Source organism: Coregonus clupeaformis, chromosome 25 (genome assembly GCF_020615455.1).
Source record: "Coregonus clupeaformis isolate EN_2021a chromosome 25, ASM2061545v1, whole genome shotgun sequence".
Classification (NCBI taxonomy): domain Eukaryota; kingdom Metazoa; phylum Chordata; class Actinopteri; order Salmoniformes; family Salmonidae; genus Coregonus; species Coregonus clupeaformis.
The window spans coordinates 11,968,469-11,990,299 of record NC_059216.1 but is presented as its reverse complement, the minus strand read 5'-3'; the positions used below and the strand labels follow the sequence as shown (position 1 = coordinate 11,990,299).

General features: G+C 46.2%; 1 protein-coding gene across 3 annotated transcripts in view; it reads right to left on the bottom strand.

Annotated features, from left to right (window-relative positions):
• Nucleotides 1-603: 603 nt before the first annotated feature.
• Nucleotides 604-21,831, bottom strand: part of LOC121538782 (fibronectin type III domain-containing protein 5-like) — a 55,699-nt gene continuing 34,471 nt past the window's right edge. Inside the window, exons 2-6 of one of the 3 annotated variants that reach the window (XM_041846947.2) lie at nt 21,380-21,495; nt 17,682-17,883; nt 2,836-2,919; nt 2,304-2,437; nt 604-1,747 (exon numbers count right to left, since the gene is read on the bottom strand). In XM_041846947.2, coding sequence (XP_041702881.1) covers nt 1,688-1,747; nt 2,304-2,437; nt 2,836-2,919; nt 17,682-17,883; nt 21,380-21,495 — 596 coding nt within the window. In that variant the 3' untranslated portion in view covers nt 604-1,687. Of the gene's footprint in view, nt 1,748-2,249; nt 2,438-2,835; nt 2,920-17,681; nt 17,884-21,379; nt 21,496-21,831 lie in introns of all 3 variants that reach the window. The other 2 variants (XM_041846948.2, XM_041846949.2) reach the window with 2 other exon arrangements.

The window sequence follows — 21,831 nt, the reverse complement described above, 5'->3', positions numbered from 1 at the left end:
CAAACTCCAAGTGGGAAGTTGTGCCTTTTAGTGAGTCTGGCCACTCTACCATAAAGGCCTGATTGGTGGAGTGCTGCAGAGATGGTTGTCCTTCTGGAAGGTTCTCCCATCGCCACAGAGGAACTCTGGAGTTCTGTCAGAGTGACCATCGGGTTCTTGGTCACCTCCTTGACCAAGGCCCTTCTATCTCAATTGCTCAGTTTGGCCGGGTGGCCAGCTCTAGGAAGAGTCTTGGGAACCTTCAATGCTGCAGAAATGTTTGATACCCTTCCCCAGATCTGTGCCTCGACACAATCCTGTCTCGGAGCTCTATGGACAATTATTTTAACCTCATGGCTTGGCTTTTGCTCTGACATGCACTGTCAACTGTGGGAGCTTATATAGACAGGTGTGTGCCTTTCCAAATTATGTTCAATCAATTGAATTTACCACAGGTGGACTCCAATCAAGTTGTAGAAACATCTCAAGGATGATCAATGGAAACAGGATGCACCTGAGTTCAAGTTTGAGTCTCATAGCAAAAGGTCTGAATACTTATGTAAATAAAGTATTTCTGTTTTTTATGTTTAATACATTTACAAACATTTCAAAAAACCTGTTTTCATTTTGTTATTATAGGGTATTGTGTGTAGATCGATAATTCAAGGGGCACTGTATTTTGAGAATTCTGCAGCACAAGTGTCTTGCCGTCGCCTTGCGTCAGGAAGGCCTCCCAAATTAGCCTTGTGTTGTCTGGATTCCCTGATCGAATGAAAACATCTCTCAGATGATGTTTCAGGGAGTTTAACCAGAGGGAGATTTATTAAAGTGGTACCTCAGCAATAAGATAACTGATCTCTGTTGGTATACTCGCAAATAAGTTTTCATGAGTAGATTGATAAAAAAGAAAACAGATTTTGATACAGTGATATAGTTTGAGTTTGAATAAGAGGCATAATATGTCAAACGAGATAAACGGTAGTAAGGACAGTATATGCCTTACAGCAAGAGCTTGATAGGAGACAAATAAGTAAATAAACAAGGTTACTGTGTAAGAGAGGAGATACAACAGGTGGTATTCATTTTCACAGGGTTCTCAGTGCTCCAGCCTCGGTTGCAGCATGGTGAACAGGGGGGAAACAGTGTGTTTCAGTTCATTGATAACAAGCTGAGCAGTGGAGGCTGCTGAGGGGAGGATGGCTCATAATAATGGAATGTTAATGGAATGGTAACAAACACATGGTTTTCATGTTTTTGACAAGTTTGATACCATTCCATTAACTCCATTCCAGCCATAAATCTCTGTTCCAGCCATTATTATTAGCAGTCCTCCCCTCAGCAGCCTCCACTGAAGCTAAGAGAGTGATGGTCTCTGGCCCGGGTTACCTGCAGTCCCCTGGCCATGTTCATATCTCCCGTCTGTTTCTCAGCTTACAGCTGAATCCATTTGGCCCTTAACTCCTTGGCCCTGTGGCAGTGATTAGAGCAGTGACAGCCACCGTCCTGCCACCACACCTAGAGCCTCTCCACTGAGGCCTGACCCCTGGAGTCCGGGGGGCCCAGTTCACACCCAGGCCCGTGCCAAAGGGCTGGGCACGACCGAGGGGGCGCGCCCACAGTCCCAGCTTCACCCTAACAAGCAGATGGGCATTTTGGTTGCTCTGTTCAGAAGACACTCAGTCCTTTGGATTAGAGAGGGTCCTGGCCATCACAGCCCGATGATGTTCACAGATGGCGTCCGGTTGTTGTTGTTATTGTTCTTGGGGAACTGTGGAGGGGAAGAAGGGGAACAGCAGTGATGAGAAAGATGAAGGCCACTCTCTAAACCTGGAATAAAGTATCATTCTGCTATGAGCACGGAGCACCTCGACAGAATGGGAGGATGCCTTGGTCTTATTTGATCATTTTAGTGTTGCTTTTCTAAGTGTCAGAATTGGTCTGAGTTGGCTTGATCGGAGATGGGGGCATCAGCCAGTTGTTGAGAGAGATGGAGAGGAGCGAATGGACATGGGACAATCATGCCAGCAGCGTATGGGCTGTCTGTGCATTGATTTAAAGGATTTGGATTTATAGCACTGTTGTGGCTTATGTCCTTAGAGAGATGCATGTTTACATTTTAACTGTGTTTTTTAAGATGAAGTGCTGCCGAAAATGCAAGTAAATCAATGCATATTCTGTTTTAGGGTGGGCGTAGCTCTGATGGTACTATGTGTGTTACTGTGTTAGGTGCGGGTGGAAGTGGAAGGTTTTAAGTCACTGGGACGATTCACCTGTCCGGTGCCGGTGGGGACCCAGTGTGGAGGCGGGGGGGGGTGTGGTTATACCTTACTGCGCAACAGCCCCCCCGTCGGGTGCTCCGGAGTACTGCATTCTGATGAGGTCTTGGCTTTGTCCTTGTTGTTGTTGGGCTCGTTGTCTTTGATGATGTCATACTGACGGCAGAAGAGAGCGATCACACCTGACAGAGAGAGGAGAAGAGGGCACACAGACAGATCGTAAATAACAACCACATTACAGAAGTGAAGAGCAGACGGAAATAATTTTACAACGACAAATTACTACACATTGTGGACCATATTTGTTTAGAATATACCCTTCCTTTGTTCTACACTCATGAGGGTGTATGTGTGGTGGTCTGTGGTGTGTGTGTGTGTGTGTGGTAGGGTTGCAAAATTCCGGTAAGTCCCCAACCAGAAATCCTGGTTGGAAGATTCCCGGAATCAGGAGGAAATAAGTAGGAAATCCAGAATCCTCCAAACATTTCTGGAAAACCTGAGAATTTGGGGAAACTTACTGGAATTTTGTATCCCTAGTGTGTAGGTAGCACTCTGACCTTTGGAACATTCCACCCCTCACCTGCCCACATGATCAGCACCACCACGATAATGATGAACTCCCCCGCCCTCAGCTGAGCTCCCACTTCCTCCATGGTCACCTCGTCTGGAGGGTCAAGATACAGCAGCACAATCAGTTGATCGCCATGGCAACACCATCATCAGGGTTATTATTGGTAACTGGCAGCTTATTAAATATTCTGACTTCACTGGTGCTCACAACAGGCCAGTCTAATGATGGGGGAGTGTTGGGGTAAAAGCCGTCATCTGTTAAGTGAATAGGAAGGACAGAACCTCAGTGAGCTCCGCATACACTCTCCTCTCTACTGTAACTATACATACACCGTAGTGGATCTGCTCCTTGTCAGCTGGATAGAACCGTTTGCTGCTGACAGTGTATTGTGTAGACTGATCTCTCAATTACTCTCCAGTCCCAGGATGGCACCACTCATCACTGTCTCTCTGTCAGTTAGCACAGCTTCAAACAGGCCACGCTTTTCATGATTCCAGGTGATTCTGGCACAACCCTAAAAACTTGTGCACAGCCTCCACAATTATACTGAACAAAAGTATAAACGCAACATGCAATTTCTTTGATTTTACTGAGATACAGTTCATATGAGGAAATCAGTCAATTGAAATAAATTCATTAGGCCCTAATCTATGGATTTCACATGACTGGGAATAAAGATGTGCATCTGTTGGTCACAGATTTAAAAGAAGGGCCACAAAATGGGCCTCAGGATCTCGTCACAATATTTTTCTGCATTCAAATTGCCATCGATAAAATGCAATTGGGTTTGATGTCCGTAGTTTATGCCTGCCTGCCCATACCATAACCCCACCGCCACCATGTGGCAAACTGTTCACAACATTTAGATCAGCAAACTGCTCGCCCACATGACGCCATACACTTGGCAAAATTCTCTGGCAACAGCTCTGGTGGACATTCCTGCAGTCAGCATGCCAATTTCACGCTCACTCAAAACATGAGACATCTGTGATATTGTGTTGAGTGACAAAACTGCACATTTTAGAGTGGCTTTTTTATTGTCCCCAGCACGAGGTGCACCTGTGTAATGATCATGCTGTTTATTCAGCTTCTTGATATGCCACACCTGCCAGGTGGATGGATTATCTTGGCAAAGGAGAAATGCTCACTAAAAGAGATTTAAACACATTTGTGCACAAAATTTGAGAGAAATAAGCTTTTTGTGCTAATGGAACATTTCTGGGATCTTTTATTTCAGCTCATGAAACATGGGACCAACACTTTACATGTTGTATTTATATTTTTGTTTAGTGTAGCTCCCCAATGAAGAGTGCTGCTATGTGGGAACCTCACAGCACACGCCCCAATTAGCCCACTCTGTCTGAGAGAGGCTGATAGTGTCAAATGATTCAGTAGAAGCTGAGCATGAAGAGAATACATAAGGCTGAGGCAGGGCCAGTGGGGATCCCCACTCTGAAGGGGTTGGAGAGAGACAGTTAATCACAGCAGCCAGGATTGATTGAGCTGGGCCTAGATATAACTCAATAATCCTTATTATTACTACTAATAAAGCACTAAAAAGGATAAATCCTGGCTGCTGTGTGTGTATGTGTGTGTGTGTGTGTGTGTGTGTGTGTGTGTGTGTGTGTGTGTGTGTGTGTGTGTGTGTGTGTGTGTGTGTGTGTGTGTGTGTGTGTGTGCATGCGTGCATGTGTTTTGTGTGTTCATGGTCCACTCATACAAAGCAACTGAAAGCAACATCACATCTTAGACTGTTTGTGAAAATCGCTGGCTAAAGTTCACCACACAACAGCATACTGAGTGCCCCCCATTTAAAGACCAAACAGAAGGAGGCAGTGACCCTGACATTCTGAGGGCCCTGGGTAGCTCCACCAAACTCCTGCAGGTTCTCCCAATGAGCGATTCAGCCAATCGATAGGCCTATGTACCCTGGCATTAACCAATCAAAGCTGGACAGCCAGAGGCTCCTGACACCACCGCCAGATGGCCTCCATGTGGCTAATATTGGTCAGCTCTAATGTCCCAGGCACACAGTCTCCAGTCCCAGAGACAGGTTGAGTCCCCTGCAGCCATGAAGAGGTGGGGCTTTACTGTATGTAGAGGAGGGAGTTTGCAGGTGGGTGCATTCAGGGACATGGTCAACTGTATGCTATATAGCTGCAGGATTATGCGAGTAAAGAAATAGTATTGGAGTGTTATACATCTGTTTTACTGCAGCACTGTTTTGCAGACATCCCACTGGTCACACTAGAAAACCTCCCTCATCAGAGTCTTATGCACAGACCACATGTCTGTTCTATATATATGGTCTTGGGAGACAAACACATACAATGCCTTCAGAAAGTATTCATAACCCTTGACTTATTCCACATTTTGTTGTTTTACAGCCTGAATTCAAAATGGATAAAATGTCCTTTGATCATCCTTGAGATGTCACTACAACTTCATTGAAGTCCACCTGTGGCCAATTCAAATGTTTGTACATGATTTAGAAAGAAACACACCTGTCCATATAAGGTCCCAAAGTTGACAATGCATGTCAGAGCAGAAACTATACCATGAAGTCCAAGTAACTGTCCGTAGATCTCAGAGATATAATTGTGATGAGGCATATATCTGGGAAAGGGTATAAAACTTTTTCTAGAGTGTTGAAAGTATCCAATAGCGCAGTGGTCTCCATCAATGGGAAATTGAAAAAATGGGGAACTACCCAGACACTGCCTAGAGCTGGCTGTCCAACCAAACTGAGCAACAGGCCAAGAATAACATTGGTCAGGGAGGTGACCAAGAACCCAATGACCACTCTGACAGATTTACACAGTTCCTTGGCTGAGATGGGAGAACCTGCCAGAATGACAACAGTTTCTACAGCACTTCACCAATCTGGGATTTATGGGAGAGTGGCCAGACGGAAGCCACTTCTGAGAAAAAGGCACATGACAACACGCCTGGAGTTTGCAAAAGCGCACATGAATGACTCTGAGAGCATAAGGAAAAAGATTATGCGGTGTGATGAGACAAAAATGTAACTCTTTGCCCTGAATGCAAAGCGCAATGTCTGGAGAAAACCAGGCACAGCTCATCACCCGTCTAACACCATCCTTACCATGAAGCATGGTGGTGGCAGCATCATGCTATGGGGATGCTTTTCAGCGGCAGGGACTGGGAGACCGCGCATGTCAAAGCAGTTTGTCAGTTATACAAGGGAGAATAATTGTGTTTTGCTTTGAACTCTGACAGGATCTCTCATTTTGCCTGATCACAGCTTTCTCTATTTCCTCTCTTCATCTCCTGTTCTCTCTCTCTCTCTCTCTCTCTCTCTCTTGCTCTCTCTCGCTCGCTCTCTCTCTCTCTCTCGCTCTCTCTCTCTCTCCCTCTTCTCTCGCTCTCTCTCTCTCTCCGCTCTCTCTCTCTCTCTCTCTCTCTCTCTCTCTCTCTCTCTCTCTCTCTCTCTCTCTCTCTCCGCTCTCTCTCTCTCTCTCTCCGTCTTCCCCTTGCTCTGCCTTTGATCTCACACAGTATATGTGTCCATTGTGAATAGCAAAAAATGGGAATATTCTGCTTTTTGGGTCTGTTTCTCTCTTTCTTTTATCTCCTCAGATCGCTATGTCTAAGGGGGTTTTCACACTTGGTCCCTTTCAGACAAGTTTTGTGAACTCAGTGTGGGTTGCTTAATTTTTTGTGCCGTGTGAACACTCCAACAGAACTCAGACCCCTAAAAAGAGCCACCGAAGCGAATCAAACCGAGATCATCTCGAAAGGTGGTCTGAGTTCGGTTCGCTTGAATTCCGCGGTCCGGTTCCATTTTTTAGGGCAATGTGAACACAAAGCTCCCCAGGTCCACTTGTCATTATTCCCGCACCACACACTAGACTACTGCAACACTGTTCCCCCTGGCATAAACCCTCACATTGGTGCCACAAAAGAGAGAAGATGATGTGCAGGTCAGTGGAATTTTTTGTTGTTGCTGTTTTTGGATATTTATTAGTGATTGTCAAGGACACACAGAAATGCCAAAATGTGTGAAGTTTTTAGTTCAGATTATTTGTTTGCAATATGTGATCTATAGGCTAAGAGAGCTTCATAAGCTGTTTATTGATTGTGGGGTTTGAACAGTGTGAGAAGACAACATAGTTGGTGAGAATCACAACATAGGGTACAAAATCTATTCTATCTCTTAAAGGGACAGTAGCCTACATTGGGTGTACACTTTTCAATTACAGCATTAATTATTCTGCAGTTATTCTATTGGTATTTATTCAGTTACCAATCAAATGTACATGTTAATAGAATCTTCTGATTACAATTATTATGTCTCATATTTTAATTAAATGCAATCTATTAGCTTCCATTCTGATTGAATGGCTTGTCCTGCACTTTGCAAAAACCCAGAGTGCATGTTGGAAAAATATCTTATAATATATATAATAATATGCCATTTAGCAGACGCTTTTATCCAAAGCGACTTACAGACATGTGTGCATTCATTTTTACGTATGGGTGGTCCTGGGGATCGAACCCACTACCCTGGCGTTACAAGCGCCATGCTCTACCAATTGAGCTACAGAGGACCAGATCTTGGTTCTGTTCTAAACATAGCAATGTGAATGCAAAGAGGACTCTGTCCACAAAATAGTTGAAGTGAACTGGCAAAAGAGTTGGGTCCTCATTCAAAGGCAAGGGCAGTGTGAACACAAAGAGAACTGAGTTCTTTAGCTTCTTTATTTTACCCCAGAGTTCACTTTAAAGAGGACTGAGATCGGTTATGGCAGAGGAGAGACCTACAGTAGAGAGGGGGCCGGAGGACGGTTCATTTCATACTCCCCCATAGTTCCCCTGGTAGGATAGTCTGTTAGCCTCACTAACAGGTCCATACTCCCCCATAGTTCCCCTGGTAGGATAGTCTGTTAGCCTCACTAACAGGTCCATACTCCCCCATAGTTCCCCTGGTAGGATAGTCTGTTAGCCTCACTAACAGGTCCATACTCCCCCATAGTTCCCCTGGTAGGATAGTCTGTTAGCCTCACTAACAGGTCCATACCACCCAAGGTCTTACTGGACCACAGCTCATGTAAGAATATTATTGTGAGAGAATGTTAAAGTAAACCGAAAGTCACCTTTTAAATCGGTGTTGTATATGCAGTAGCGGTGAGGGGATAAAATCACTGGGGAAGCCAGAAAAAAAAGCCATATTACAACTGTTGTGGAAATTCTAATCAATAATGAGGAGAGACACAGTCAATCACCAATCAGGATATTACTTTATTCAAAACGTATTAATAAGGTAGTAAGTGAGGCTGGTCATACAGACAATACAAATATATTTTATAGCAAAGATACACCCTCTCAGTCTACATGACAAACAGCAGATGTATGGAATGAGTCAAAAGGTTAGGATTTGTATGAAATAAATGAATAATTCACAGCTGACAGTATCTGCGGTGAAGACTGTTCTCATTGAATAGAAACCACGGTTTGGCCCCCAAGACAAGGTTCTGTCACGGGCAAGTCATTACAGTTCTTATCAACTATTCAAAACAGATCTCGTCCCTGGTAACTTACACACACAGACAACAATTCAGTCTATGAAAATGCAGGCTCAGTCAGACCAGAGACATCTCCCTTTCACACACCACTAATCATAGAATGGAATGTGGCTGTTGGTTTTATCACCTAGCCTTTCATAAATCAATTGTCAGCTCCAGATACCCCTATCTCGAGTAAAACCCATGTCCTTGACCACACGCCTAGACTAGCTACAAGGAGCTGGAGTAGAAATCATCCCTTCACAAAAACAGAGCTTCATAATATAGAACAGTATATAATTGTTAACTATTCATATTAAACAAAGCATGTTCATTTTTCTCTCACACAACACATGTGTTGTGATAACTGCGTTGTTTACTCTATTTTTATTTATTTAACTAGGCAAGTCAGTTAAGAACAAATTCTTATTTACAATGACGGCCTACCCCGGCCAAACCGGCAGGTAGCTTAGTGGGTAAGAGCGTTGTGCCAGTAACCGAAAGGTCGCTGGTTCTAATCCCCGAGCCGATTAGGTGAAAAATCTGTCTGTGCCCTTGAGCAAGGCACTTAACCCTAATTGCTCCTGTAAGTCGCTCTGGATAAGAGCGTCTGCTAAATGACTAATTATTATTATTATTATTATTAAACCAGGAAGACGCTGGGCCAATTTTGCGCCGCCCTATGGGACTCCCAATCACGGCCGGATTATGATACAGCCTGGAATCGAACCAGGGTCTGTAGTGACACATCTAGCACTGAGATGCAATCTACACACAATACCCCATAATGACAAAGCGAAAACAGGTTTTTAGAAATGTTTGCAAATGTATAATAACAAAAGTAATAAAATCCTTATTTACATAAGTATTCAGACCCTTATGCTGCTATGAGATTCCTTGAGATGTTTCTACAACTTGATTGGAGTCACCCTGTGGTAAATTCTATTGATTGGACATGATTTGGAAAGGCACACACCTGTCTATATAAGGTCCCACAGTTGACAGTGCATGTCAGAGCAACAACCAAGCCATGATATCAAAGGAATTCTCCTTAGAGCTCCGAGACAGGATCTGGGGAAGGGTACCAAAAAATGGCATTCTTAAATGGAAGAAGTTTGGAACCACCAAGACTCTTCCTAGAGCTGGCCACCCGGCCATACTGAGCTATCGGGGGAGAAGGGCCTTAGTCAGGGAGGTGACCAAGAACCCGATGGTCACTCTGAAAGAGCTCTAGAGTTCCTCTGTGGAGAACCTTCCAGAAGGACAACCATCTCTGCAGCACTCCACCAATTAGGCCTTTATGGTAGAGTGGCCAGACGGAAGCCACTCCTCACTAAAAGGCACATGGCAGCCCGCTTGGAGTTTGCCAAAAGGCACTCAGACCATGAGAAACAAGATTCTCTGGTCTGATGAAACCAAGATTGAACTCTTTGGCCTGAATGCCAAGCGTCACATCTGGAGGAAACCTGGCACCATCCCTACAGTGAAGCATTGTGGTGGCAGCATCATGCTGTGGGGATGTTTTTCAGCGGCAGGGACTGGGAGACTAGTCAGAATCTAGGAAAAGATTAACGGATCAAAGTACAGAGAGATCCTTGATGAAAACCTGCTCCAGAGTGCTCAGGACCTCAGACTGGGGCAAAGGGTCACCTTCCAACAGGACAAAGACCCTAAACACACAGCCAAGACAATGCAGGAGTGGCTTCGAGACAAGTCTCTGATGTCCTTGAGTGGTCCAGCCAGAGCCCGGACTTGAACCCGATCGAACATCTCTGGAGAGACTTGAAAATAGCTGTGCTGCGACGCTCCCCATCCAACCTGACAGAGCTTGAGAGGATCTGCAGAGAAGAATGGGAGAAACTCCCCAAATATAGGTGTGCCAAGCTTGTAGCGTCGTACCCAAGAAGACTTGATGCTGTAATCGCTGCCAAAGGTGCTTCAACAAAGTACTGAGTAAAGGGTCTGAATACTTATGTAAATTTGATATTTTATTATTTTATTTTAAATAAATTAGCAAACATTTCTAAAAACCTATTTTTGCTTTGTCATTATGGGGTATTGTGTGTAGATTGATGAGGGAAAAAACAATGTAATCAATTTTAGAATAAGGCTGTAACGTCTAGGGGTCTGAATACTTTCTGAAGGCACTGTAGGCCTAAGGCTGAGACAATAAGAAGACACAGTGGCAGAATAAATTCAACCACACCTTTGTTTCATAAAAAACAAACAGAGAGCAACCTCTGTCCGGTGAAGTCCACAAAGCATATTGCATGTAACAAACAGTTACATGACCTACAGCATGGTCAAGCAAGTGAATGTCTCTGACATTTTCGGACTACTAAACAACTATGGATTTAGAACCACAGAGAGTTATCGCAAATCGCAAAGAGAACAGGCGCTTCCTCCACTATTCTAGCACCATTTCAACTTCAACATTTCAATATCATCAAATCACCTATACTTATTCTGATACAGTGAAAACTAAAAAATCCCAAAAACTATTTAGTCCAATCAACGTCAGCTAAACATGATGTGGCTGTCCATGGTTCTGATTACTGTGTGTGTGTCTGTGTGTGCGTGTGTGCGTGTGTGGGTCTGCGTGCGTTCGTGCAAGTAGAAAAAACATGTTGACTCACCCTACTTGTAGAGAAACACCAATGCCATCCTCCTCTCTTTCATGTTGATGAAACAGTCTATGACTCTGTCATATAGTACACACTACTTGCACGAACGCACACCAGGGGCACAATGTATGAATTTATGGTTGGATCAGAATCGCAGTTATAATTATTGGCCAGTATGGAGAATTAAGTAAAACCACAAGTCCAAATCCCTATCTCCATCCATGGCTAATTTAGGAAAGGGCCAATTTTAGCTAGCTAGTGGGGTGTCTAAGGAATTCATGACTTTGCTAACGTTTGCAAATGGTATCTTGGAGGATGTTGATTCAGCTTAGGGAAGCATCTGGGGAGCAGTTTTATAGGGGCACCCCATAAAACAGAGGAAGTCTGTTGTGTGGAGTCATGGGATTGGTCTCTAGGGAAAACCACCCATATCATGTTAAAGATTATAAATACTTAGTTGAGACAAAGGAGGACAGAACAACATATTATTTTGGGTCATTGTTCTCCAGATGCCTGCAGATGTCTGTAAACTTACGCTGAAATCTTGTGATATAAATAAACCTTTATAATCAAAGTACAGTGTAAGCGGACTCCTTGGTCTCACAGCATAATTAGCATTATTATTTAGATACAACACTAGCCACCGGACAACAACACAACAAGATGCAACAATTAAAGTTTTTCTGTCAATGGCGTATTGCTCTCGATGTGATGTGAGTGGAGAGAAGCCAAATCCAAACTGGCATCCCTTGACACTTTCTTTTGGTGTGCCAAATGCTCACTGGCTTCCTTCCCTTGCGTTCAATGCTACGGGCAGCAACAATGTCATACTCTTTTTGAACAGACAGAATCAGATAGATGGCCTACACATACAGAGACAGAGGGGCGCTGTTTCGCTCGCTCGGATGCTATCTCTGGTGAGATACATTCAGCCTCTTGCGAACTGAAGGAAAATTATGAAACACAGAGAGACGAAAGATACATTATTTTATGTTTTTTTCTTTTTTTTCTTGGCCAATTTTTTGGTGAAGCCTGGCTGATCACAAGTTCTCCATGAATACAGGTCACTGTATGGGATGCAATGTGTGGGGGAACTTGATTGGTATGTGTGATGGTGTATTTCTTGGGGAAATGGATGAAAGTGTGTGGTGTTCATGGCAGTGTTTATTGCAGTGTGTGTTTAATGGTGCAGTCAGTGTATACCGGTATGTAGAAAAAGGTGTGTATGTGTTTGTTTTTGTGTGGGATGGTAATGTGTGATTGTTTGTATATGCATCTATGTGTGTTTGTGTGATATGGTGCAGTGTTTGGGGAAATTGATGTCTGAGCTGAACCAGAAGGGTGTTGAGTCCCAGAGTAGTGCCCTTGAGTGGGATGTTGTGCCCTTGAGTGGGATGTTGTGCCCTTGAGTGGGATGTTGTGCCCTTGAGTGGGATGCCTATTCTAAATGGCCTCATTGGATTTCACAACACATAAATATACACTACATGACCAAAAGTATGTGGACACCTGCTCGAACATCTCATTCCAAATTCATGGCCATTAATATGGAGTTGGTCTCCCCTTTGCTGCTATAACAGCCTCTACTCTTCTGGGAATGTCACGCCCTGACTCAGGGGACGTTTATTTGTTGAGTCAGGGTGTGTATATTCCGTATTATGTTGTGTTTTTCTATGTTTAGTTCTAGATCGTTTAGATCTATGTTGGCCAGGGTGGTTCCCAATCAGAGGCAGCTGTAGCTCGTTGTCTCTGATTGGGGACCATACTTAGGCAGCTTGTTGGCACCAGTTAGTTGTGGGATCTTGTTCTGTATAGGTTTGTTTTGTGTAACCTTTAGACTTCATGTATCGTTTGTTTGTTGTTTTGTCGTGTTCAGTACTTGAATAAATATGTACGCTTATTACGCTGCGCATTGGTTCGACCAGTCATTAAACGATCGTGACAGAAGATCCCACCAACGAAGAACCAAGCAGCGTGTCCAGGAGCAGACAGCCTGGACCTGGGAGGAGATCCTGGACGGGAAGGGATCCTGGACTTGGGAGGAGATTCAGGCTGGAATGGATCGCCGTCCTTGGGAGGAGACTGTGGAGGTGCGCTATAGAGAGGAGCAGCGGCAACGCAGAGGGTATCGGCCGAGGAGGAAGCCTGAGAGACAGCCCCAATAATATTTTTTGGGGGGGCTAAAAGGGTGGTTGGCGGAGCCTAGGGTTAGAGCAGAGCCAACTCCCCGTACTCATGCAAAGAAGCGTGTGACTGGGCAGGCTCCGTGTTATGCGGAGCCACGTACTGTGCCGCGAGTGTTCCGGCACAGTCCTGTACGTCCTGTGCTAGCACCACGCACGTGTCGTGCGAAGATGGGCATTCAGCCAGGACGGGGTGTGCCGGCTCAACGCTTGTGGTCTCCAGTACGCCTCCTCGGTCCCGTATATCCTGCGCCGGTGCTACGTGCTGTATCGCCAGTACGCGTGCACAAGCCAGTGGTGCGTGTTCCCAGTCTGGCCCGGCCTGTTCCTGCTCCCCGCACCAAGCCAGTGGTGCGTGTTCCCAGTCCGGCCCGGCCCGTTCCTGCTCCCCGCACCAAGCCAGTGGTGCGCGTCGCCAGCCCGGTCTGGCCTGTTCCTGTCCCTCGCACCAAGCCAGTGATGCGCGTCGCCAGTCCGGTACGACCCGTTCCTGCTCCCCGCACCAAGCCAGTGGTGCGCGTCGTCAGCCCGGTCCGGCCCGTTCCTGCTCCCCGCACCAAGCCAGTGGTGCGCGTCGTCAGCCCGGTACGGCCCGTTCCTGCTCCCCGCACCAAGGCAGTGGTGCGCGTCGTCAGCCCGGTCTGGCCCGTTCCTGCTCCCGCACCAAGCCAGTGGTGCGCGTCGTCAGCCCGGTCCGGCCCGTTCTGCTCCCCGCACCAAGCCAGTGGTGCGTGTGTCCAGTCCGGCACGGCCCGTGCCTGTTCCACCGGTGCCTGGTCCGGCACCGGTCAGCTGCTCCACTCCGGAGCCAGAGCAATCCGCTCCATCGGGGTCCGGTCCAACTCCAGTCAGCGGATCCACTCCGGAGCCAGAGCAATCCGCTCCACCGGGGTCCAGTCCAGCTCCGGTCAGCCGCTCCACTCCGGAGCCAGAGAAGTCCGCTGCAACGGTGCCCAGTCCAGCTCCGGTCAGCGGCTCCAGTCCGGAGCCTGTGCAGTTCGATCCACCGTCGTCGGGTCCAGCTCCAGTCAGCGGTGCCAGTCCAGACCCAGACGTCAGCCCCTCTCCAGGTTTGGGGTCTCCCACACCAGGGTCCAGACAAGGCTTGGTACTTCGTGGGAGGAAGGAGAGGGGAAGCAGCGCGCCGAGGTCCAGACCAGACCAGGGGCGCAACAGGGAGGTGGAGAGAAAGTGGTGGTCACGCCCGGAGCCGGATCCGCCTCCGAGGCGGAATGCCCACCCGTCCCCTACCCTGTTATGTTTATGTGGCGCGGTCGGAGTCCGCACCTTTGGGGGGGTACTGTCACGCCCTGACTCTAGAACTCGTATTTGTTGAGTCAGGGTGTGTATTTTCTGTGTCGTGTTGTGCTATGTTTATTGTCTATGGTTAGATCTAGTATGTATAGATCTATGTTGGCCTGTGTGGTTCCCAATCAGAGGCAGCTGTCTCTGATTGGGGACCATACTTAGGCAGCCTTTTTGGCACCAGTTTATTTGTTGAGTCAGGGTGTGTTTATTCCGTGTTATGTTGTGTTTTTCTATGTTTAGTTCTAGATCGTTTAGATCTATGTTAGCCAGGGTGGTTCCCAATCAGAGGCAGCTGTAGCTCGTTGTCTCTGATCACCATACTTAAGCAGCTTGTTGGCACCAGTTAGTTGTGGGATCTTGTTCTGTATAGGTTTGTTTTGTGTAACCTTTAGACTTCACGTATCGTTTGTTTGTTGTTTTGTCGTGTTCAGTACTTGAATAAATATGTACGCTTATCACGCTGCGCCTTGGTTCGACCAGTCATTAAACGATCATGACAGGGAAGGAGTTCCACTAGATGTTGGAACAACGCTGTGGGGACTTGCTTCCATTCAGCCACAAGATCATTAGTGAGGTCGGGCACTGATGTTGGGCGATTAGGCCTGGCTCGCAGTCGGTGTTCCAATTCATCCCAAAGGTGTTCAATGGGGTTGAGGTCAGGGCGCTGTGGAGGCCAGTCAAGTTCTTCCACACCAATCTCGACAAACCATTTCTATATGGACCTCGCTTTGTGCACAGGGGCATCGTCATGCTGAAACAGGAAAGGGCCTTCCCCAAACTGTTGCCACGAAGTTGGAAGCATAGAATCGTTTAGAATATCATTGTATGCTGTAGCGTTGAGATTTCCCTTCACTGGAACTTAGGGGTCTAGCCCGAACCATGAAAAACAGCCCCAGGCCATTATTCCTCCTCCACCAAACTTTACAGTTGGCACTATGCATTGGGGCATGTAGCGTTCTCCTGGCATCCGCCATACCTAGATTCGTCCGTCGGACTGCCAGATGGTGAAGCGTGATTCATCACTCCAGAGAACGCGTTTCCACTGCTCCAGAGTCCAATGGGTGCGAGCTTTACACTACTCCAGCCAATGCTTGGCGTTGCGCATTGTGATCTTAGGCTTGTGTGCGGCTACTCGGCCATGGAAACCCATTTCATGAAGCTCCCGACAAACAGTTATTGTGCTGACGTTGCTTCCAGAGGCAGTTTGGAACTCGGTAGTGAGGACAGACGATTTTAACACGTTACGCCCTTCAGTACTCGGCGGTCCCATTCTGTGAGCTTGTGTGGCCTACCACTTCGCAGCTGAGCCGTTGTTGCTCCTAGACGTTTCCACTTCACAGTAACAGCACATACAGTTGACCGGGGCAGCTCTAGCAGGGCAGAAACTTGACGAACTGACTTGTTGGAAAGGTGGCATCCTATGATGGTGCCACGTTGAAAGTCACTGAGCACTTCAGAAAGGCCATTCTACTGCCAATGTTTGTCTATGGAGATTGCAATGGCTGTGTGCTCGATTTTATACACCTGTCAGCAACGGGTGTGACTGAAATAGCTGAATCCACTAATTTGAAGGGGTGTCCACATACTTTTGGAGAGAGGGATGGAAAGAGAGGGAGAGAGGGATGTAGAGAGAGAGAGAGGGATGGAAAGAGAGGGATGTAGAGGGAGAGAGGGATGGAAAGAGAGGGATGTAGAGGGAGAGAGGGATGGAAAGAGAGGGATGTAGAGGGAGAGAGGGATGGAAAGAGAGAGGTGGAGGGAGAGAGGGATGGAAAGAGAGGGATGTAGAGGGAGAGAGGGATGGAAAGAGAGAGATGTGGAGGGAGAGAGAGGAATGTGGAGGGAGAGAGGGATGGAAAGAGAGAGATGTGGGGGGAGAGAGAGGAATGTGGAGGGAGAGAGGGATGTGGAGGCCCTATCATTATGCGACTGGCTCTGAGTCATGCCTCGACACTGTAGCCATTAATCACAGTGGCTGCCTGGCTTTACACAGGGAAACAAACACTTCTCCGAGACACGCACAAATCAGCCTCAGCCACATTCATCTCATCTCAGCCCAGCTGTCGCTCACACACTACCACCACTTTCACTGCACAGGGTCTCGTCTCAACTCATCCACCTATGTGGATGTAGCTCTGGGAAGGTCTGGGCCCATAGGGACTGGAGGTCAATGTGACAGAGCTGTTCGCAGCATTTTATGCTAGTTTCTCCTAGCTGAGAATCATGAGAATGTCCCTATTACGTTACCTGGGAGAAGTGTTGTGTGTGTGTGTGTGTGTGTGTGTGTGTGTGTGTGTGTGCGTGCGGCCATGTGTGCAAACAGCCTATGCGCCTGTGACTGAGAAGTGTTCCCAGAATCACAAGCCCCCTGCTGTCCCTGCCTCTCTGTTTCCTGTGAGTGTGAGTGAGGAGTGAGTGAAGAAGCGAGGCGACGAGGAGGTGAGGAGTGAGTGAAGGAGCGAGGCGACGAGGAGGTGAGGAGTGAGTGAAGGAGCGAGGCGACGAGGAGGTGAGGAGTGAGTGAAGGAGCGAGGCGACGAGGAGGTGAGGAGTGAGTGAAGGAGCGAGGCGGTGAGGGGGGTGAGGAGTGAGTGAAGGAGCGAGGCGGTAAGTGGGGTGAAGCGTGAGTGATGGAGCGAGGCGGTGAGTGGGGTGAAGCGTGAGTGATGGAGCGAGGCGGTGAGTGGGGTGAAGAGTGAGTGAAGGAGCAAGGCGGCGAGGGGGGTAAGGTAAGGGGTGCCAGCCAAAAGCACATCCATTTGCATCTTGCTGCCCTGAATATCTCATCACCACTTTGACAAACACATCCCCTCAGCATTGCCCTTCCTGTAGATAGAGCACAGGGCAGGACCTGGGGGCAGTTGGGGTAGAGACACATCAATACATCATGAAAAGCACCCTGAAGGTGTTGTATTCATGAATTGTGGTAAGAGTGCTTGATGTTTAAGAGCATTCTGTTGTGAAACTTAATTTCTCGCTTTGTGTCCCCGTTGATTTTAATTGGCCTTTACGGAATCAGTCAAGAGTTGTAAATAGTCCAACTGCAAGCTGTACTCTAGGCATGGTATGTGGAGGCACTGTTGTGCACAGAGTTTTCTCTTCCTTTTTTGGCACCGTACGTGTATTACAATACAGTTCAGGAATCCAGAGAAGTACTTTAGACTTTACTTTAGGTACTGTATGTATTTGCTTGTTGAGTTTGTTGAGATTTTTACCTTTACTCTTGGAGGCCAGTGTCTCGGCCTCCTTGGGCGTGCGGAAGCGCAGGGGTTCGCTGTGCGGACTCATGGGCCCACTCATGCTGATGGACTGCACGTGCACAATATAGTCGGTCTCCTCCGCCAAGTCCCATAATGCACAGGAGCGGGTGGTAGTGTTCACTTCTTGGATGAAGCGCAGCATGCGCACATCCTTTTTCTGTTGGCACATCATCACAGAGGGGCGTTTAGTGAGCAATGTAACACAAACATATCCACTGATGTTGAATAGAAGTCTCAAACACAAAATGGCGCCCTAGTGAACTTCTCACAGATATCACCCTCTCACTCCCAGTAAGTTTAGTTTAGTTTATTAGGATCCCCATTAGCTACTGCATATGCAGCAGCTACTCTTTCTGGGGTCCACATAAAACATACAAATACATGACAAAGTACAGAACAGTTATAGACAAGGACATGAAAAATAAATACAAATAATAATAATAATAATAATAATAATAATTAAAAATTATATATATATACACTATCGTTCAAAGGTTTGGGGTCACTTAGAAATGTCCTTGTTTTTGAAAGAAAGGCCATTTTTTTGTCCATTACAATAACATCAAATTGATCAGAAATACAGTGTAGACATTGTTAAGGAGCTATTGTAGCTGGAAAAGGCTGATTTTTATGGAATATCTACATAGGCGTACAGAGGCCCATTATCAGCAATCATCAGTCCTGTGTTCCAATGGTAAATTGTGTTTGCTAATCCAAGTTTATCATTTTAAAAGGCTAATTGATCATTAGAAAACCCTTTTGCAATTATGTTAGCACAGCTGAAAACTGTTGTGCTGATTAAAGAAGCAATAAAACTGGCCTTCTAGAGACTAGTTGAGTATCTGGAGCATCAGCAATTGTGGCTTCGATTACAGCCTCAAAATGGCCAGAAACAAATCACTTTCTTCTGAAACTCGTCAGTCTATTCTTGTTCTGAGAAATTAAGGCTATTCCATGCGAGAAATTGCCAAGAAACTGAAGATCTCAAACAACGCTGTGTACTACTCCCTTCACAGAACAGCACAAACTGTCTCTAACCAGAATAGAAAGAGGAGTGGGAGGCCCCGGTGCGCAACTGAGCAAGAGGACAAATACATTAGAGTGTCTAGTTTGAGAAACAGGCGCCTCACAGGTCCTCAACTGGCAGCTTCATTAAATAGTACCCCCAAAACACCAGTCTCAACATCAACAGTAAAGCAGTAGTAGTAGTAGTAGTAGTAGTAGTAGTAGTAGTAGCAGTAGTAAGCAGGTACTGTACAGTAATAGTAGACAGAAATAGACTATGTGGAGAGGAGCTGTATGTGGAGGAGTGGAGAGAGGGAGCAGCAGTCAGGAGATGGGCAGGACCAGGGCTCTCAGCTGGGCCTCTGGGACCAGGAAATAATCTGCTTGATGGGCTAGAATGAAGCCGAACCATTGACTCCATTTCAAAGGTTATGCCCTGATCTTTGCCTGCAACATATACCACTACTTCTCAGTAAAGTGTGTGTCCAATATGGATTTGTCAGGTTTGATTAAAATAACCCACGGGAACAGCTTTACTCAGGCCTACTGCTCCATGCTTGGATCAACAACTTTATTTTGTACTATTTCACTTCTGTCACATTATGGTTGTCAAATATAAAGGTCAAAACATCATTAAGTGTCTCCTAGTCTTTATCCTCTAACCCAGGGGTGTCAATCTAATTTTGCCCCTGGGGCCGCATTTGGTCTTCCACGAGGTCCGGAGGGCCACAGTCAAAATTGGTTACATTTCCTCGCCATCAAAATGTTCAAGATATAGTCCTCTATCCATCGTTTATGGAATTTTCAATGCTCCCTTAATGTCTAGCTTTCATTTCGGTAATTATTAGCTAGCTGGACAAACTCAATAAACTTTATGAATGTAGGTCTATTAGAATTTCTAAACAGTTTCAATTTGGTTTGAAGTATATTGAGTTCATTCCCTCGCGGGTTGGATTCGGCCCGCGGGGAGTATGTTTGACACCGCTGCTCTAATCCTAACCTACACTTTGCTGTCTTTAAAAAAATATATATATATATATTTCACCTTTATTTAACCAGGTAGGCCAGTTGAGAACAATTTCTCATTTACAACTGCGACCTGGCCAAGATAAAGCAAAGCAGTGCTATAAAAACAACAACAACATAGAGTTACATATGGAATAAACAAAACGTACAGTCAATAACACAATAAAAAATCTATATACAGTGTGTGCAAATGTAGTAAGTTATGGAGGTAAGGCAATAAATAGGCCATAGTGCAAAATAATTACAATTTAGTATTAACACTGGAGTGATAGATATGCAGAAGATGATGTGCAAATAGAGATACCGGGGTGCAAATGGGCAAAATAAATTACAATGTAAATAACAATATGGGGATGAGGCAGTTGGGTGGGCTAATTACAGATGGGCTGTGTACAGGTGCAGTGATCGGTAAGCTGCTCTGACAACTGATGCTTAAAGTTAGTGAGGGAGATAAGTGTCTCCAGCTTCAGAGATTTTTGCAGTTTGTTCCAGTCATTTGCAGCAGAGAACTGGAAGGAATGGCGGCCAAAGGAGGTGTTGGCTTTGGGGATGACCAGTGAGATATACCTGACCGCGGCAGCTTTCCAATCTCTGGGGATCTCAGACGATACGAAAGAGAGGTTAAACAGGCTAGTAATAGGGGTTGCGACAATTTTGGCGGCTAATTTAGAAAGAAAAGGTCCAGATTGTCTAGCCCAGCTGATTTGTAGGGGTCCAGATTTAGCAGCTCTTTCAGGACATCAGCTATCTGAATTTGGGTGAAGGGGGGGGGCATGGGCAAGTTGCAGCGGAGGGTGCAGAGCTGGTGGCCGGGGTAGGGGTAGCCAGGTGGAAAGCATGGCCAGCTGTAGCAAAATGCTTATTGAAATTCTTGATTATCGTAGATTTATCGGTGTTTCCTAGCCTCAGTGCAGTGGGTAGCTGTAAAGACACTTTACAGTGTCCCAAAACTTTTTGGAGTTAGTGCTACAGGATGCAAATTTCTGTTTGAAAAAGCTAGCCTTTGCTTTCCTAACTGATTGTGTATATTGGTTCCTGACTTCCCTGAAAAGTTGCATATCGCTGGGGCTGTTCGATGCTAATGCAGTATGCCACAGGATGTTTTTGTGCTGGTCAAGGGCAGTCAAGTCTGGGGTGAACCAGGGGCTATATCTGTTCTTAGTTCTGAATTTTTTGAATGGGGCATGCTTATTTAAGATGGAGAGGAAAGCACTGGCCAAGTTATCTACACTGACTGTCATATTGACCACACACCTGTCCATCTGCATTTCTACGCTGAACTACAGAGTGTGTGTTCAGAGATATTCAAAGCATTGATGTGTGCTGTGCAGGGACTTTGTGTGCCAGGATAAATAATATTGATTTTCCCTCTTTACATAGCTGTCATCGTCCACTGCCGTCGTCGAGGAGACAGGCGCTCTGGCATGATCGTCCCGGCAACACAACGTCCCGTGACACAACGGTTCTGCAAAACAAGCGGCTGGCCGGGTACACCACGGAGAAATGGTGGGTAACGATTGGTGACAGGTACTAATTAATCTCCTGTTGGCGAGTGTGTGTGTGTTTGTGTGTGTGGTGTGTGTCAGTGTATCCTCCTCTGCGTTGCGCTCTGTCTCTCTCACCTGTTGTGTGATTGCGAATCCGATGACGGGGTCCCCCTCGGGGATGTCCCATGTCACCACAGCAGAGTTGGCCTTCAGAGCCTTGATGGTCACATTGACAGGAGCCGCCAAGCTGTCTGCAAACAAACAGAGAAAGAGAGAAAGAGAGGGAGAGAGGAGATACATATGAAGTCAATTAAGTTGACTTTCTTACTGTCTAGTGGGTACTGGGTAGAGTGGGTACAGTCATGGGTACATTTATTATTTACACCGCCTCAATAGAGTACTTCAAACAATTCAGAAAATCGCAGAGCGGTTTATAAGCTAATCCATAGGAGAGCTTGGCTAGTCTAGACAGTATGGCTACAGATTGGCCATCAGGCTGTGGAGCCTGGTGCTTATTGCAGACAGGGAGGCCTGTGATCACTGCAGCCTTCCTGAGGTGGTTTCACTGTTCACTACTACTTACCGTG